A 19,114-nucleotide genomic window follows, 5' to 3' on the forward strand; every position below is an offset into this window, starting at 1 on the left:
AGTATGCAAAATAATTAGAAATTAATTCTAATACAGCTTTCGACTCTGTTTTCCACCTCATCATTTAAAGTGGACCTTGACCCCATGTCCCTCTGTGACCTCTCTCATACCCTAAATCTCCCTTAATGATTGTGAAAGTCAAAAACATACTTTAAAAATCTCTTTATCCTTTGTCCTCCCCCACCTCCCAGTGGGAGTCGTCCCTAGTTGATCAAACTGGAATTAAGAGCCTAATGCTCATATACAGTATATGTAAAGTACAATAATGCTACTGTGAGAGAAAACCTTGAAAGCTTAAACCTACATTGGGATCTTCTTCTTCTTCCTTTGAATTTAAATTAATTAGTACTTTAGTGCATTTCGAATCAGAAAGATGCTAATTAGTAATCCAGTGTCATCCACTATAAAAACAAAACACACTGGAGCAATACGTTTTCGATTAAATGCTTTTAATTGGAGTTAAATGTTGACTTCTGCACTTTCACAGAACAAAATGTCAAATGACCAACTTTAATTCCCACACAAAGGAATACGTAAACTTGTACTGAGCTGCATTGAACTAAATTAGTTTATATGGGAATTACTGTATATATCTAGCCAAATATAATCATATCACAAAATTAAAAATCTATACAGCGATTGTTGGCTCAAGTAGAAAACAGGCTGATCCTATTCCGTGTTGGTACATGTCACTTGGATAGATTTCCGTTTAGACATAAACCCTTCAGAGGCAGCACCACCATGTTTTATTGACCCTTCGTGTCTTTGCATCTTTTGTTGCAGGTAAAGTATTGAACACAGACCTCCGCCACTACCTCAGTCTGCAGTTTCAGAAGGGCTCGTTCGACCACAAGCTCCAACAGATCATTCGGGACAACCTCTACCTACGCACCATCCCTTGTAAGTACTTCACACAGGACTGCATATGTAACTGTCACTCACTGCAGTCAAATTACTCTGCAGGACAAAGCTATCTAGCAATGTACATGTACTGTAAGACCTACTTTCAATGCACATATGCTTTTATCTAAAGCACCTTATGGGAACAATGAGGACATTTTTATGCGTCACACAGCTGGAAATCCACCTGATCAGACGCAGCTTTAATGTGTTCCCTCTCTATTAAGCTACAGAGAATTATATACACGCTGACACTGAGGACACAACACATTCACACATTGCACTCACTCGTCTCTCGGAGCTCTGTGTCACACACTCTACAAAAGACACACACCTCAATGTCACCATAGAAACATGACCAAGGACATCTCTCTAACACTCGTGTAACTTATTTACTTTTGTGCCGTATCATCACAGTGATCAAAGTCATATTCTTTCCATAAATAACCCTGCCTTTTCCCTTTGCTGCTGCGCTTTCCCCGCTGACATTCTGCACAGCGGGGAAACCAACTATTATTCTTTGCTGAATTCAGTTCAGGAGTGGTAAATAAAATGGTTGGTACTGTGAACTGCCAAGAACCACCGCAGTGAACTGCAAGTACATGTTTGTTCTAAATAAAAGTAATTCATACCTAATGAAAATGTCTATTGATTGCAGTTTAATCACACAAAACTGCTTATAACCTCACAGCTAAATAAAATACTGTTATACATTATTGCAAAAAGTGGAAATGTTTCATGATGTCAGCAGGATTTGGAGCACGTACTCAAAGTGTGATTTGCTTTTGCTAATGCTTACAAAAACCTTGTACAGTTTGTGTGAAATGCCACTTAGCAGGAGCTGAGAGATCACATTTTCAGCACTGCCACTTTTTTCTGAGGTTATTTAAGTGGTTTTATAATCTTGAACGTTGTCATTTCTTTTAAAGGAAAGTCTAAAAATTACCAAAATTGGAGTGACGCGGCTGTTAGTAGAATAAAGGTGCAAATTAATATCCTGATTAAGGTTTGCGTGGGTTGCAGAGTTGTAGGTTATTTGCCATGATGGCCTCTAAATTTGGAACTGCAGATTTATTTTCTTTTTTAAAGTAAACAGCATTTGTGTGCTACTATAATTTAAAGTCTTCAATGTATACTATTAAATGGGTAAAAGTAATTTTCATTAAATTTTTGTAGGGAACTGAACAACTAACTAAATGTAACTCATCTGTTCTCTGATATATTGATGCCGCTCTATGCTAACAGGATATTACACTGAAAATATGAAGCGCCAGATGACGTATGGTATTGAAGTTCAACAGGAGGCTTGACTGTGACGCAGTAGCTGTAATCCTAAAAGTGTAATGGTGGTCACACAGACGTATTAGCCTAAATATTTGCCACGTCCTGCAGAAGACTGACTCCGCTCAGAGGAGTGCCATAAATGAGGTTTTAGTCACATGCAGAGCATCTGCTCCTGAGGCGTTGACACACTCTTGGGCACAGCACTGTCACAAACAAGCAGCATCTCTGCTCTCTCCCCTGCAAGCACTGGAAGTTGCTCTGTCTTGTTCAGGGTGTGAATTATTTTACCTTATATGTATATTTCATTTCTTTATATTGTTTTTTCTTTTTGTTTTTTTGTTCTGGAGCTGGAGGAATACCTTTCCCACAGATGTCTCTCCCTTCTCTGTCTGTTTTGTCAGGCTAATATCTCTCCCCTCACTCGCTCGCCTCTTTCTTTCATATACCTGTCAGTCACATTCGGAGCTTTGCTGTTTCCTGGGGGACTTTAGTTCAACTTGAATTCTGTATTGATTTTTTCTTTTTAAAGCTCAGCAGCACTGGGAGTATCTCAGGTCACTTACTTCGTATGGTCATAATGATCATGTAGTTTTGCAAAAATCGTGCACCTTGCCATCTGTCTCCTACGCCACCTGTACACACACCCCGGCGTTAACTACCTCTTCCAACATGGCTTTCTATTTTTTTCAGGTACAGTAGTGGCAGCCTTTGAGGTTTTATGACCCGTAACCACCATTCATCATCAGCAGCTAGCGTGCTCGCTGCATGAGTCTGACTCTCTAATCCCCTGCTTGAATTACTGTCTTAATGAGCAAGAGACCAGGACGGGCACGGTGACGGCACTTCCATCATTCACTCGCTCGCTTTCAGTCTCTCATCTTTCACCCTCTCTGTTTCACTTTTGCTCTTTCTCTGTTTCACTTACGCAGTTTTCCTTTGTGTTTGCAGCTGCATTCATGATCAAATATAAACCTATGACAAATCAGAGAGGCGCGGTTCTTTTTTTAATAAATAATAACATTTACCATGATAATAATTGGAAGTTAATTACAGCACATAAAGTGCAAACAAAGTTTGAAATCCAAGCAGGAGTTATGTTTGTGGCTTTCTCAGCAACTGTAAAGTAAGTCCCTCTTGTATGACACTTAAATCACCAGACAACTGGCCAACCTGACTTTAACCACAGAGGACCACAGTGCTAAACAGCCACCAGACAAGGTGTTAGTTGAGTAATGGGCTTGTCTGTTGCCTTTTCTCCACTCCCAGAGCTCTATCTCTTGCTTTTACTGCACTCTAGCAGCCTCAGCCTCTGTGAATAAGTCCTCATCCTTTTGGCACTGTGCACTAAAATGATTTGAGAAGTAATTTTCTCATTGTGGAAAATCAATGTCTGTGCTATAAGTGCACGTGGCATGTTAAGGGAGCAGTGGTAGTCCACAAATTACAGCACAAAATTATTTATTGAATGCATTCTACATCACAAATGGATAATAAATGAGCATATTTGAGGCTGGATTTATATCCAAAATGTGTGTGATAATCACATGAACAGCAAGAGGATTAGCAGGGATGGTTTGTGTCACTGTGCCAATCGTCCACTTAGGTTAACTACCAGCTACACTGCTGTACTCTCGCTGAACTGCATCTGAACTGTGCTGTTTGTGTGCCCTACCAACAGCGCAGGGTCAATTCTGCTGAGCCACAGCAGGTTAGACTGATAATGAAAGAATTACTATAGTTTGTACTTCAATGAACAGGGTTGTTCATGTTAAAGAGAAAGAAAGAAGAAAGGCAGAAGGGACAGAGAAAGCAAGGTCTTTACTTTATCTGTGTGCGGTAAATCCCTGAGTGTCCTTCACCGGTTCTTGGGATGGACTCCATCTCATTTGGACAAAATGAAAATGCTGGAGGAGGCTCTCGAGTTCTGGAGAGGACAAAAAGAGGAGGATTTTTCTAAAAGGACAACGTGCTCAGGGTCGCACTCAGTCCATCGACACCCTGTGGAGATCAGAGACGGGGAGAAGGAGTTTGATCTCACATAATCTGTCCCTCACACACACACACACACACACACACAGTGCAGTGGCTCAGGTACGTATGCTTGGTAACTAGGGCATGAATTGGAACACGCACATCAGTACCTTTAGTGCCTGCTTAGAAAAATGCAACCATTTCAGGACCTAATTTCCTCTTTCTCACCTGTTTTGTATTTTAGCATCAAAGGCCATAGAGTTGTAAATAAGTTGTTTGGTATGTCTTGTTAAATGTTAATACAGTCGCTTTAATTCTCATTACAACATGATAACAGCACAGTAAGCCACATGGCAGAGCTCGCCTCAGTGTCTTTTGTTAAAAGCGAACAATCCAGAAAAGCAGCAAAACACTTTGTAATGATCCTCTTTCCTCTCTCGTTCCCTCTTTTCTTTCTTACCATTTCTACAGCAAAGCCCTAAGCCATCTTTTCTTTTGAAGTACAGACATAAAACTATGCACAAAATGACTATGTTAAATTTATGGCCTGCCATTTCTGACTGACGCTCTGATGTTCCAGTCATTGGCATCCTCTCAGTGCGGTTCGAAAACTAGGTCCCTGAAGTGCACAGGCGTGAGACCTTGCATAAATAAAATGACAGTTTGTTTCGGTCCAGGATAAACAGACACGTGTAAACATGTGGCTTTAATGACTGTGCGTGGCCACAAAAGCAATAGTCGCGCTGACATGAAAGGATTGACACCACTTTCATATCTGTCCAGCAAATACAAAGCTATAGCAGCTGTTCAGCTTAGCTTGGCATAAAAAATCGCCTCTGTCCAAAAGTAACGGAATCTGCCTCAGAGAACCTCTAAATCTCACTAATTAAAATGTATTTAGTATGTACTAAAACTAAAGTGTAAAAATGAAAGCACATATTACACACAGTATATGTAACAGTACATATTTGTACTTTTCAGATTTTGGACAGAATCAATTAACAAGATAAAGCTATTGAATTAATCACCATATTGGCAAGAAAACAAGTATTTCCTACAATTGTTAACTATTCTTAATACTGTACATCCTAACCTGATCTCTTTTTCCAAGAATACGCAATCCAAAAATATCCCACTGTATTAACCAACACTGTGTTTAACTTTGGATGCACACAGAATGTCTTTGTTTTGAAAAAGCCTCCCTACATCCAAACCCTTCTCCTGTCTGGTTTAATTAAGTGCAGTGTGTCGACTTCACCTCTCTTAACATATGCTGAGCATTTTGTTTGAAGGACCGTCATCCGACAGTTTATTGAAGGCATATCGAAGGCGACACACTTTTCAAAACAAAAGTGCAACAGGATGTTGCTGAGTTCTGGTGCATTTACTTGTTTGTACCCTCAAAGCTCAGTGAGCACTCATTATATAGTCAGCGACTGATCCACAATAGGAACCTTATGGTATTTTGGTGTGACATCTGGGATGATAGCTTGGGGAGATACTTGGCAGGTACATAACTGTGGCTCAAGTAATTGGGCTATAGGGGACATTTTTGAGGGACCAAAGTCAACGCCGGCAGGCAGACAAGTTGGTAATGAGAAGCGGCAGAGGCTGGCATTCTCACATACAAAGCAATGTCAACTGCTTTTGGTAACACAAACTGTGGAATCAAGGCTCACTGTAGAAGGAAGCGTCACTGATGGTTTCAAACTGTGTTTTTACTCCTCTGCTCGGGTGCAGCGAGGCTGTCACAGTCCAATTAGCCACAAAATATATAAGAGTGGAAAAACAAAAGGGGAATGGCAACATGAAGTCACTTAATAGGCCACTGGGCAACCAATCGGCGAAGTGTCTTCACTGCTAATTGGCACCGACTTTACAAGTGTCAAGACATACTTAGAGATGCAACAACATATTGCAAAGAGATTTCGTCAAGTTTAATAGAATAATCTATTCAATGGTTTAATGTAACATGCTCTGTTATCAAACAGATCAACAAATACCCTTAATGTATAATTAATACAGAGCACCACTGCTGCTGCTGCCGTTGTGTGTTTTTGGTTACGTACAGGGGTGGTTATGTTGTTTGAGTGTGTGAGAGAATATTCATAGTCATTAAACTCTGATCCTGATACAAAGTCTGCTTTTATCTTATCTCACAGCAAGACTTCCCCGGCTCTAGTTCATAATCTTTTCTGTGTGGAGTTTCAATTGTCTCTCTGTTTTCGTCTCTCCCTGTGCTGCCGCGGGGCTCCTCTGTGCGCTCGTATTTCCTCAGACTCTGGTCAGGTTCATTTGAAACTTGAAATTGCCTGTTTTTCTGAATCAAAACAGTCGTTTGTATGTTACCCTCTGCCATTGACCAGTGGTTGTTTCCCAGCCTTCCGCCTGTGCTCACTCCTGTCCTCCCCACAACCCTGCAAAGGATTCACTAGCAAGTAAATTGAATGTATTCGTTCCATAACCAGGGGTGACAGTAAATTCAGGTGACAGAGATTGCTATGGAATGTGGCACAGATGATTGATTCATGCTGTGTGCTTTGTTCAGCCTCCCAGCAAAAATAACCACTGTCCTGCCTCATATGTTTCCATAAAACATACGAGTTTGGTGACGCGCCATGTAATTAGCCTTGAGTGCAACAGAGGCAGAGACCTACTTGTTTATTCATGGAATATGGTTTACATAATCCTAATGCTAATGTAATCACTTGATGTCCATTTGTGTCTTGCGGATATTCATCCTGTAAGGGGAAAAAAAAGTGTGTCTGTGCTGAAATAGACTTTGGCTTCACCACAGCAACAAAATCTGAACTCGGAGTGGCCTTGTGTCACTTGCATTGACACTACTCTCTCCTGGATCACACCAGGAAGTTAAACAACCAACTGTTTCCATCATGTTACATCCTTAATGTACTCAGCTGTTTTCTTCATTTCAGCTGTCAGCACTACATACATTAAGAACCTCTCAGTAATAACTTGTTAGCAGAAGCTGCAGTTACTCATGGGGGATTAAATGAATTATGCCCCTCAGTGCTCCACACGCCTTCATCAATTATCCATCTTTCACAGGATGGCACCAAGGTCTTTTTGGGTCGTTCTAAAATGAGATACCCAACCTCCTGCAAAATGTTCAGCCTTATTGTAGAGATCTCGGAAACACAGTGAATCCTCAGTAAAACGTGAATCACTAACAAGAATGTCCGATTTTTCTGACTTTATTTACAAGTTATGTATAATTTATGTTATCGTTATGTATCCTGCTGTAGCACTGAGTCGCTGTAAGGATGTGTGCTGTAAAGGCTGCATTTTACTTTTGTTGGGTGAAAACCTTGAAAGTCTATTTTAGATGGTGAATTCAGTTGAGAAGCTGTGAGAGGAGAAAAATCTCACAGTTCTTTCAAAAGCACTGAAAAATTTTAACTCCATCAACCTAACAACAGCCTGTTGACGACAACACTCTACATCCCTGCCATATCTATACCTCTGTGCACATGAGTTTCTTATCTAGAACATGTTGGGATCTTAATATTTGTGCATTTTTCTTTTGCTTTTTGTTTTTCCAGGCACCACACGGCTTCCTCGAGAAGGGGAGGTGCCTGGTGTAGACTATAACTTCATCAGTGTTGGAGACTTCAGGATCCTGGAGGAGAGTGGACTTCTGCTAGAGAGTGGGACCTATGATGGTAGATATCACCACGGTGTTAGGAACATGAGAAAGTGTCTGTGTGTGCATTTTTTTTTTTTCTTTTGTGCGTGATTCACATTGTCAGCTCTCTATAATGGAATGAATGTAAGCTCGATATTCAGTCATTATGACGTACAGCCTGCCTTAGTGAAATGTGACAAGCAGGATGAAATGTATTGATCAGTGAAACATGATTAAAGACTTGTTGGAAGCGACAGTCGGATTAGCAGCGATACTTGCAGCCCTTGAGATGAACTCCACTATTCAGTTTCTCCACCGTGTGTGTAGAATGGGCCACTGAGGGATGAAGCACGCAGACCGGAGATTTAAATATAAATGGAAATACTGTCGAAATCCGCACAAGGGTGTCACTTTTTTGTCATCAGGGATTAAAGTAAATCTTATTTGCCAGAGAGTAAACATTTTACCTGCCAGCCATTTGGAATCAGAAAGAACCAGCACTCAGTGACGGGTGGGGTTCTGTATGTAGGTGCAGTAAACAGTGATAACCATCGTCGTGGTCATACATTGTGGGATTATGTTGGAATTTACAGCATCTGCAGTTCTGCACAAGTGTAAAATCAAGGAAGAAACAGCTCTACTGGCTTCCTTTGTCTTTTGAATCCCTCCAGGGCACTACCAGCTACTGTGAAAGTACATTGAATTATAGGGTGAGAACTCACCGGTCTTCTTTTATGAAATCCTCAGTTGTAAAAAACAACAAATCACTTACAAACACACGTTTCAGGCTCTGGTTTTGCTGTTTGTTTGTTTTGCTCGTTCTTTGAGGCATGTTAGTTTGACGACTTGGACTATGTTTTTGAATAGACATACACGTTTTTAATGCTCTAATATGCTAATTTGTCAATCTATAGGTTGAACTGCCCTTTATCAGTGTGTTTACGTGCCTTTGTTTTCACAAAGTAGTGTGTGACCATGCTAGAAGCAGTAGCACCTAATAGTGACCTTATGTAACCAGTCAACCTGCTGATCCTACCAGCTGGCTGCACAGTCACCCACCAGGAGGTTCCACTACTCTCAAGTTATGCTTTATTCATGGGGAAAACAGTCTCTCTTCTCTCACAGTAAACGTTGGCTAATAGGCATCTGTGTCTTCTGTCCTCCCTGTTTAAAAGCAGCTTTTATAGATGTTTCTTTGAACAGTCCAGGTCACAATGAAGGATGTTTCAGCTTGGTGGATAGCTGACTGGCCAAGTATTTTACCATTTCTACAACCTCATACTACAGTGGAGGATAAGCAGCTGGCCCACTTTCAGAGGTCTTGGAAAGTCAGATGGTTGCAGTGTATTTATGTCATGACAGGATTGGAACGGAGGATTTCTCCCATAGTGTGCAATGATTATGGCAATAACATGATAATCTCCCTGCTGTCTTTAAGCTTTCTTTCTTGTGGCAAATCCAGGCTGCTGTGAAATAGTATGAATAGTGTAAGAAGTTTCTCTTCATCATCATTCTCTCACTGGCATCCAGCTGCATCTCTTGCTTGATGGAGAGTTCAAAGATAAAGTTAAATTCTTATTTAGGAAGGTAGCACCTGAAGGCTGAAAGCAGCTTTCGCTGGGTGGTCACAAACTCAAGTGTGCTTTCGCCCCTATGTGTTTGTATTTGGTGTGTGGATTTACGGATGGTGAGGTGAATATTATAACTTGAAGTGTGATCTGGGCCTGTTCAAGCAGGATCCTCCAAGTCTTTGAACCCTTTGATTAAACGTCAGTCCCCCTCTGCAGCCTCATCCTTGTAGCATAGTGGCAGCAATGACACTTGACACACTCGTATGTGCACGTACTCACAGATCTGTGCATACAGAACAAATCCCATACTTTCTTGTGTCACGATAGATCATCTAAGACCTCGAAGATCGGGTATCAGCAGCTGCCAAGTCGCCCACAAGCTGTCCTACATCTGTGAACTGAAGCCAGGCGGGATTTCCACCTTTTATACAGAGGTTGACTGTAGGTAGAAAGGGAGAAATGGATAGCAAACTGAGGAAGAGCACTAGTATATCATAGAGAGAGAGGATGTACAGGCATGCTGAGCTCCTCATCTCCCGGTGGAAACCCCCTTTTGCAGTGGGAACAGTAGAGCCTTGGCTATGTTCAGATGTGTGGATTAGTTTTCAGAAGTTGGAAGGGTTCAGTCAACTATTCCTGAGAGAGCACTGAACACTCTGATATTGGCTGTCCCCCTTCCTCTTTTCTTCCTCTCAGACCCAGTCAGCACAAGCGCTGTATGGCTACTGTGGCAGAGAGTAGCTGATCTCTCAGCAGCACTGGGAACTCAAAGAGGAGCTGGGAGTAATCGGATCGAGAAATGGGATTTACTCCATTTAGTTGTGCTTCATGCACAGCCTATTTTTTTCTCTGAAAAGAGGAAAATAAACAAGGTCAGGAGTCCTCTTGTATGGGGTTGCATTCCCTTTGTGAAGAGCTCATGAATTACCTGCAGTTTGTAGGCATGCAGGAAGTGAGCTGTGCCCAAGGTAGTAAGTTAATGGGATTCTTAGCTAATCATAATGGTCTCACTAATAGTCCCAAATGACTTTGCTGAATGCTCATTATGTTAATGGTTCATGTATATAATGGTTTTTCTCTACTTAGAAAATGTTTTATAGGAGTCATTTAATGCATATTTTAACTTAAACACCCTCTCCCAGGCCTAAACACCCTGCCATCCGTGACCCTGCTAATCCCTTCAAGAATCTTGAAGAAAGACTAGTCAGAGCTTTGCACCCAACACACATGCACACAAAGCAGCGAGGCTCTTTCTGTGGGTTCAGGCTGCTCTCTGATTGGTACAGTACATGCTGGCTGAGTGTTGGTCTGGAGGGTCCCAGGCTGCCTGCCCAGCAGACGCATCAGCCATCTGCGCCAGGCTCAGAGAGCAAGTCTTTCTGGGCTTTTGGTCTCTCCTCAGTCTCGATGCCTCAGAGGTTCAGGTTGGTTTACTTTTTCAGAGCAGAACAGAGAAGCCAGACAAGAGCTGTACAGTGCAGTGCAGTGGAGCGCAAGGCTGGAGGGACAGCTGCCTGAAAAATGAAATGCTGCACACAGAGAGGTTTTTTTCTTAATAAAAGCATCTCTAATCTGACACCAGGGAAACTTTTGCCAAATCAAAATGTACCTCAAACCTTTTTTCTAGGGATCCCCATCGTGATGATGAATGAATGAACGAGGAAGGAAATCCGACCTGGAGATTACAATGAAGTGTAGCATTTGTACATTGGTAGCTGTGCATGGTATGGATGGTAGTGTGACAAGATGAGTGCCCTGTGTAGCGTATGCATAGTGGCCTTGCAGGAATCTTTTCATTACCAGTAGCTGATTTAAGCACCATGAAATTGCTTGCACATACTTAGAAAGAAGAGGCTCACTCCTCCTGCCTCGTCAACCCTGTGACACAGGGATCACAAGAAACGTTGTAGCTTCCCTGCTCATCAGCTTATGAGGCTTCCCTCTATTTATAATGGCGAATAGTGCCACAAATCTTTACTGACGTGCTGCTTTCACACACCTCTGTATCTGTGATACACATTTATCAGGGGCCAAGAGACATGTTTGTAAGTAATTAATCACAGAGGTAGCGTCTGGCTGATGAATGTCAGTGTGTGTCAGGAGACAGGCAAGTGGGGATTAGCCAGCAGACCCAATCTCTCCTTCCCATCGCTGTGCCACCCCTGTTAATGAAGCCATATTTGACAAATGCGGCTGAGTGTCACTTAGTAAACACAGTCGATTGACAAGAGGGGAGGGGCAGGCTTTCATCCAGCCTCCTTCTCCTCCTTAACCTTCTTGCTGATTTGAGGAAGATGAGCATAGCTGCATTAACCCAGTTTACTGTGTGTTGTAGTTGGCACGCCGGAGGAGACGAGGCCAGGCGCAGCATGGGCTCACTTATCAAAAAGCTGCTGTGGTGTTACTGTATCGTGCTGTAAAGCTGCTGGAATGACTGTGATGTTTTCTTCAGAGCCTTTTGTTCTTCCCGGCATGTACACTGTTGTGTCAACTCACCTTCTTTGTACCAAGCTATAAAAAGATCTAGAGTTGATACATGCTGATCTTACAGTACAGCATTTATGATGTCTACATGTTCATCCTTAAGCACATCAAAGGTTCAAGTACCATGGTCCCATACGCAGCTGGGTCCAAATGAAAATGGGATCAAGTTCATGGAGGCTAATTAAATTGCTGAAAATCCCTATTTCCCAGCGGTATCTCTCCCTATTCTTTAATTAATCTGATTATAAATCATGATTTAGCTTAGCAGGCTCAATCTGATGATTGCACATTGTAAGAACCTAGTAAATATTTGACCTTACAAATGGATTGGCAAAACATTAATTTTATATTATTGTGTAAACACATCCGACAGAGCAGCATTTAGCAAACAAACATAATAAATGGAAAGGATAAAGATTAGTATGCACATTATTTATAATCCTAATAGAGGTTGGATAATTACTTATTCCATGCCTTAACTGAGTTTCACATACTGCTCACCAGCCGTACAAAGATCGATCATCCCATAAGCTAAATGAGCAAATAATTTAACAAAGTTTTGCACTCTCCCCCCTCTATTTTCGGAGGCCTGTTATAGGACTGCATATTTATAATCTGTAACACAAGGTTTTTCTTCATTAGGAAAAAAGCAAGCTGAGAGTAAGATAATTGCTGTATTCAATGATCAGTGTAATTAGTTGCTGGCAAATTCCAAGTGAAGTGATTTTAATGTTACATGAGTCATGACAGCCCTGTGGTGCAGTTATCGAGGGAAAACAAAGCAGGGGGTTAAGAGACGTGAAAATCATGCAGAGGAAGCAGACCTCTGAAACTTGTAAATAGTCAACCTTGAGTGCTGGTGTGTGTCGTTTAGATATTAATCATTAAATTGGGGGGATGTTAGACATGGTGGATAATCTTTCTGACTGCCTCTTCCCTCAAATGACTTATATTATATTGTAGATATTGTACAGTTTAAAGCAAAGCTACTGTTGCTTTTTTCAGGTTAACCTGCACTATAACCTCCTTTTCTGTGACGTTTTTTAAATCTTTCTCATTCTTTCATTCTTTTCTTCCTCCCGCCCGACACTTTACCCTGTCAGGAAACTACTATGGGACCCCGAAGCCTCCAGCGGAGCCCAACCTGGTACAGCCTGACCTGGTGGATCAGGTGCTCTTTGACGAAGACTACGGTGGCGAGGTCCCCAGGAAACGCACCACCTCAGTCAGTAAGATGGACAGGAAGGACAGCGCAGTCCCTGAGGAGGAAGATGACGATGAGAGGCCTCCGCTAGTCAATGGATTGCCTGGTCAGTAACTGTCAAAGCACAGGATGTCACAGGGAGTTTCTGCCATACACTGTTTATCCCTTAGTTGTAGAATTGCCGCATTAGTTCAGTGTCACTGTCTGTTTGTGTTGTAAGACATAAAGACTTTGACTTGTTTCAGATTGTATATGGGCCCAGTGGGTGTTTGAGGACACTACAGTCCTGTGCACATCTCAATCCATCACATAAAATAACTTTAAAAGATTCTGCTCTTGAGCAGATGGATCATCGTTCTTAAGCTTTTATCCCATTTCAAACTAACATGAGATGATTTGATCTGTGTTGCTGTTTAAGGGGTTAGTTTACCCAAATTTGCAGCCATGTTTTTGAATTGAAAGTCACCCCAATAATATTTAAACCTGATCCAAATGTATTGGACTCAAACATACTCTGACAAAACAACAGCTTTAGCATTTTTCCCCACTTGAATTTTAAACAATTTAGGTTTTAGATATATCTACACAAAGACATGTAGTATATAGAAGTAGATTGAAGGTAGCCTGGAGTGTATTTGATTTGGGTCTTGATTACTTGTTGACTGAAGTTGGGTCGTGCTAGTAGCCAATTGCTAGTCTGCAACAAGTTTGACAATGAGTTGATTGTTTTACATTTTCAATAAAAAATGCCAAATAATTCAAGGTTCCACATGTTTTGATGTCTTATGTTCTATTCCTAAATATTATATGGGCTGTTAATCAAACAAAACTTTTGCCTAAGCGCTGTGGGAACTTGTGATGGACATTTTTCAACTTGTCTTTTTACATGCTACTAAACACTGTACATTCTGCAGTACAGCTCACCTTGAGGAAGTCTAATCCAGAGAACAGGACAATGTGTACTGTGATCAATCAGGACAACTCCCCAACTCTCTAAGGATCAAATCTGTCCTTAATGCTCACAAGGAGGACAGCTCTGCCACAGAAATAGACTTCATAACCTGTACTACACCTGGGTTTTTGTAGTAATAGAGCTGGGGTTAGCACCGAGGCAAGTTCATGCTGAGAAAATATATTTTTTACAGAATGTAACATTGTTTTGACAGTAGCGGCTCAAACACTGCTTGCTCAGCTGTACAAAGGATTCCCAAAAATCCAAAGTGGGTTTACTCAACCAATCTGTCATATTGAAATCAAACACAAAACAATGCTCCGACATCCAGGAGTTCTTTTTATGGTAAGAAACCAGTCACAAATGACTGCCTCGCTGCAGTCCGCAGCTGTGGCAGAGAAGTCTCAGACCAGCCATAGATGGGCAGAGTTATGGTCGAGTGAAAAAAGAGGTTAATGGAAAATGTGAGCTCTAAGTCTCTAAACTCTCGACTGCAGCTTTGCCCATCTTTGCTCAGACCGTCCTCATCACCCCCACCCCTATCCCCCGCAGTCCCTCTATATCGGACTCGTATGATCGAGTGGGCCCTCACCCTCCTGTGAACCTTACTGATGACCTCAGTTTTCCTCAAGGCTCTGCCCTCATGCGTCTTTTTGTGTGCGTGTGTTTGTGTCTTTAAAAGTGACAAACTGGTGGTTGATGCTGTTGAGGTGCTCTGTGATTGGAATTTATACCCAATTTTATACTATACTTATATCTAAAATTCACTTGGCATGACCTTCAAGAAATACATCACCAAAAAATGTGTCTTTGTAGCGTGCATCATTTTCTGTTGTGAAGAGGTTAGAGCCTCATAAAAAGCATGGGATGAAAAGCAGTCGTGTTTCATCTCTTTACAACCATCTTCTGAGGGAAAGCATGAAGTGCTAAGTCAATTAGGAGGCCCTTTGTTGTATGTTTCTCATTAAAGGGAACTGTCTAGAGATGCAATAAAATATATGTGAAGAGCAGAAGTAAAGTATTATCGTACAGAAACCACCTCAGGGCTCAAATGGCTCTTTCTAATATGAATCCCGTCTGTATCATTACAACCCACAGGGAATGTACATAGGCTTAAGTGTTACACTGTGTGCACATGCAAATGCAACAAGCCTTTGACAAACACATGCACACTATCACTCACATGCAAATCATATGAGTGACATCAGGTCTCACCACCTTTTCCTGCAGCAGGCAGGAAAAACAGACCGACAGAGGTGTTGCTGAGGGCTAACCTTCGGCTTTGTCTGCCCTGTTTTCTCCCTGTTTCCCCCTTTGATTCATCTTTCCCCTCCTATCTCCAGATCACAGAGAGGGAGCAGACTGGAGGAAAGCGGTGCCCAGCTACACTCAGTCCAGCAGCAACATGGATTTTCGTACATGGAGCTCGCTTCCCCGTGATGACAGCCTGGAGCCGCTGCCCCTTAACTGGGAGATGGCTTACACTGAGACTGGCATGGTGTACTTCATAGAGTAAGTGAAAGACACAACCCACGTGGTCATGTGGTCATGTTTACCACATTTAGTGTGTCAATGTTAAATGCTGCAACACTAAACGTCAGTATGTGACAATTCATGAACCGAGTAATGATCAATTGAAATACATCAGCATTTTTAGCGAACAAGTGATTTATCAAATAAAAATCCCACTTCCACGTTAAATCTTCTTCTTCTACTGAGTACGGTACATGCCACATTTTGGTGAGTCAGAATATATGAAATATATAGAGCTCTCACATGTCAGACAGGCCCAGACAGTACTTTTAATTAATAATAACACCATTATTATTAACTAAAATTCATATACTGTACTAAACCTATGGAATTTAAGCTATGTGTAGCGTTTTAACAGTTAAAAATATAAGTTTACCTTGATTTAATATTTTTCTTAGTGCTATGAAAAATCGAACTCGACAATTAACTTATTCTACTACCAACCACTGTTTATGTAGTTAAGAGATTTCACTCAGTAAAAAGGTTTTTCATAACCTTGAACACGTCAGATCTATGAATAGGTCTTCTGTACCTATTAGTGCCACAAATGTTTAGTCCCCAATAAATGCAAATCACTCCAACCTAAGTAAAGAAAATTACAAGAACTGTGGTTATTATTTTCTCTGTATGAAGCAGTGTATTTGTCAGCTGTTATTTTTATGTAGCCTCTAAGGACGACACTCGAGATTTGACAAACCCTAACATGGATGTTAGGATGAGAAATGTTAGCTAAGGTGTCAGCTGTAGTACTGTACTTCGGGAGGGTAGCTGTTAAAATTTAGGGCAACTGATGACTTGAGTATTGTTACTTATGTCATGTTACAACTGCAGCACAATGAAATATTAAAAATGAAAGTGATGTTTGTATATCTGATGTCAGTACAGCGTTGTATTTCCTGCTATCTTCCTCATGTATAATGAAACACAGATAAATGTTTGTCAGCATCTAATCGGGCCAGCAGTCGGGCTCGGTTTCATCCTGTGTGTGTAGTGAGGGGTTTGTGATCTAAAACTCACATCATCACAGATTCATTAAAAAAATAAAATAAAATAGCAGCTCAACATCAACATTTTCACATTAAAAGGCAACAACAAATACATAAATGCACACATACTCCTGCTTTTATGACAAGTATTTTTACAGACAAACCTGAGGAGATTAAATATAACTGTTGCCATGATGGCATAAAATGAAGCTCAGACCTCAGGAAAGGTACAAATGCATTTTTTTTATTTTATTGCAATTGGCTGCCACAGTTTATTTTAGTTTTTTATTACAAAACAACTGAACTGTTAAACTTTTCATAAAGAAATGTTAATCTCGCACTCTAAACCAATCAATACCCTTTATTTTATTATTTTATTACAGTCAAGTAAATAAATAGAGGTTTATATTGTCTTTGTGTGTGTGTGTGTGTGTGTGTGTGTGTGTGTGTGTGTGTGTGTGTGTGTGTGTGTGTGTGTGGGTGTGTGGGTGTGGGTGTGTGTGTGTGTGTAAGTGAATTTTTAACCTCTGGAGTGTGGACATTTTAGTCCTCACTATGAGAAAGGTGTTTAAAGAGCAATTTTCGAGTTAAGACTAGGTTTTAGGTTTAGGATAAGTCACTACATGTGATAAATTAAAAATTTAAACCGAGTAGATTAGCGTGGCCTACGTGACAGTAGGGGGCTAGTGAATGCATTATGCCAAACAGTGTCCTCACACTGACTGCCATACAAAAATGTGTGTGTGCTTATTCATTTTTGGCTCTAAGCTACTTGTCTCTGAAGATATCAGAAGACCATTGTGATTTTCCTCCTGATTACACACCCCAGTTGTTTAGCACATTTGAGGATAAACGAGTTTGTCATGTTTCACATTCAGAGGGGGTTTTTCTCCCCTCTGAAAAGGCCACCTAACCATAAACACAGTAATGTGACAGCTGAATGCAAACCATTGGATCCGATGTTTGTTGATGAATCCAGTAACCCTTCTTTTGCACAAGAGAACATGTTGCCGTTTTTCTGTCGTGGCTGGCACATCGCTGTGCTGGCTACTTGTGCCTCAGCAGCAGTTTCTCTGCTGGCACAGGTCTTTTGTTGACATTTCCTGGCTGCTCTCTGTGCTCCACAGTCACAATACCAAGACGACCACATGGTTGGACCCTCGCTTGGCGAAGAAGGCAAAACCCCCCGAGAAGTGCGAGGATGGAGGTATGTAGACAGTACTCCTCAGCTGATCTACTCAAGCGTGCAGTCATTCCATTAACTACTGTAACACTTGTATTTACATAAGGGAATACCACTCTTGGATATGTCCTACATGATCCATCACTTAATACATTTCCACAAAGTTAATCAAATAACGAGCCAGGATGAAAAAAAAACAACATGCAACCTCGCTTTAACATAACATGTCACCTAAGAGCAACTCCTGAGCATCACGATTACGTGACCTAATTTTTCTGAAATCTAGAGCTGAGGTTTACTTTAAGGAATTCCAGGCATGCCTTTGTAACTCAGGATGCTAATGTGGCCTTAAGTGCAGACAGAGACAAAGAGTGGCCACAGCTGAAAGAGTGGGACCCTCCCAGCCTGATTTTAATGGGTTTCTACAGTCAGACAGAAAGCTAGTTGGTGTGTTGCATCTGAAAAGAAACCCCAAAGCTCTCTCATGCAGGAAGAGCTCTTTTCTCTCTTCTCTCTGTGTCTTTCTGTATCTCCTTCTGCCTGATATGTTCATCAAGGCATGACAAACATCAGCCATGCCAAACCGCAGGAATATTCACTAAATGATTGTAGGCTATTCTCATGACTTCTTTCTTATGCTAAATGTCCCAGGAGTCACTGCTGTATGTCACCACCTCTTTGAATGAGTTACAACTCCCAGATGACTGTCTTAGAAATGCCTGATCTTCCTTTTCTTTCATCCATTCTGTTTGTTGTTTCCTCAAAACAATGACATGATATTTTATTTCTGTTTTTTCAGAGTTACCTTACGGCTGGGAGGAAATTGACGATCCACAGTACGGCACATACTATGTGGAGTAAGTTTCTAAATGTATTGATAGGTGTAATTTCCAACAACTGCACTATACATTGTTTTAGCACACTGGTAGATGCACAGATGCACCGTGGCACGTATCACCAGAGGGATCAGAGCACAAATGCATATTGTGCTGCTTAGTGTACATTAGCAGTGGACCGGCATAAATCAATACAGTCTAAAAATAAATATATGGATCTGGCACACGGCTCATTTTCATTCATCTTGAGTGGAGATGCTCTGTGTGAGTTATATAACGTGCAGCAAGGAAGCATTTACCTGCAGAACAATTGACGATTCTGATCAGGATTTTCCTATTGTTTATCAGTGGGTGGTAAAATGAAACTCTGCAGGAAGCATTGCAGTGACCTGAATGCACATTTATTGTGCTCTTGATGTGTCTCACTAGTGTTTGTGTAAGTAACTGTGTGCAAGTGTTGATTCGGAGTCTTTGTATTTATACATGCATATCGTTTGTATATTTATCTGTGCGCAAAATGTGTTTTTGTGCTCCCCACAGCAGGAAATCAGCGAAACACAGCCA

General features: G+C 41.2%; 1 protein-coding gene across 1 annotated transcript in view; it reads left to right on the forward strand.

Annotated features, from left to right (window-relative positions):
• LOC113153942 (membrane-associated guanylate kinase, WW and PDZ domain-containing protein 3) overlaps positions 1-19,114 on the forward strand; it is a 106,529-nt gene that overhangs the window by 69,698 nt on the left and 17,717 nt on the right. The window contains exons 2-7 of the mRNA XM_026347861.1: positions 784-900; positions 7,719-7,838; positions 12,960-13,166; positions 15,356-15,524; positions 17,659-17,738; positions 18,514-18,571. Of these exons, the coding sequence (XP_026203646.1) occupies positions 784-900; positions 7,719-7,838; positions 12,960-13,166; positions 15,356-15,524; positions 17,659-17,738; positions 18,514-18,571 (751 nt within the window). The remainder of the gene's footprint in view (positions 1-783; positions 901-7,718; positions 7,839-12,959; positions 13,167-15,355; positions 15,525-17,658; positions 17,739-18,513; positions 18,572-19,114) is intronic.

The sequence above is a fragment of the Anabas testudineus genome, chromosome 5, assembly GCF_900324465.2.
Source record: "Anabas testudineus chromosome 5, fAnaTes1.2, whole genome shotgun sequence".
In the NCBI taxonomy this organism is placed as follows: domain Eukaryota; kingdom Metazoa; phylum Chordata; class Actinopteri; order Anabantiformes; family Anabantidae; genus Anabas; species Anabas testudineus.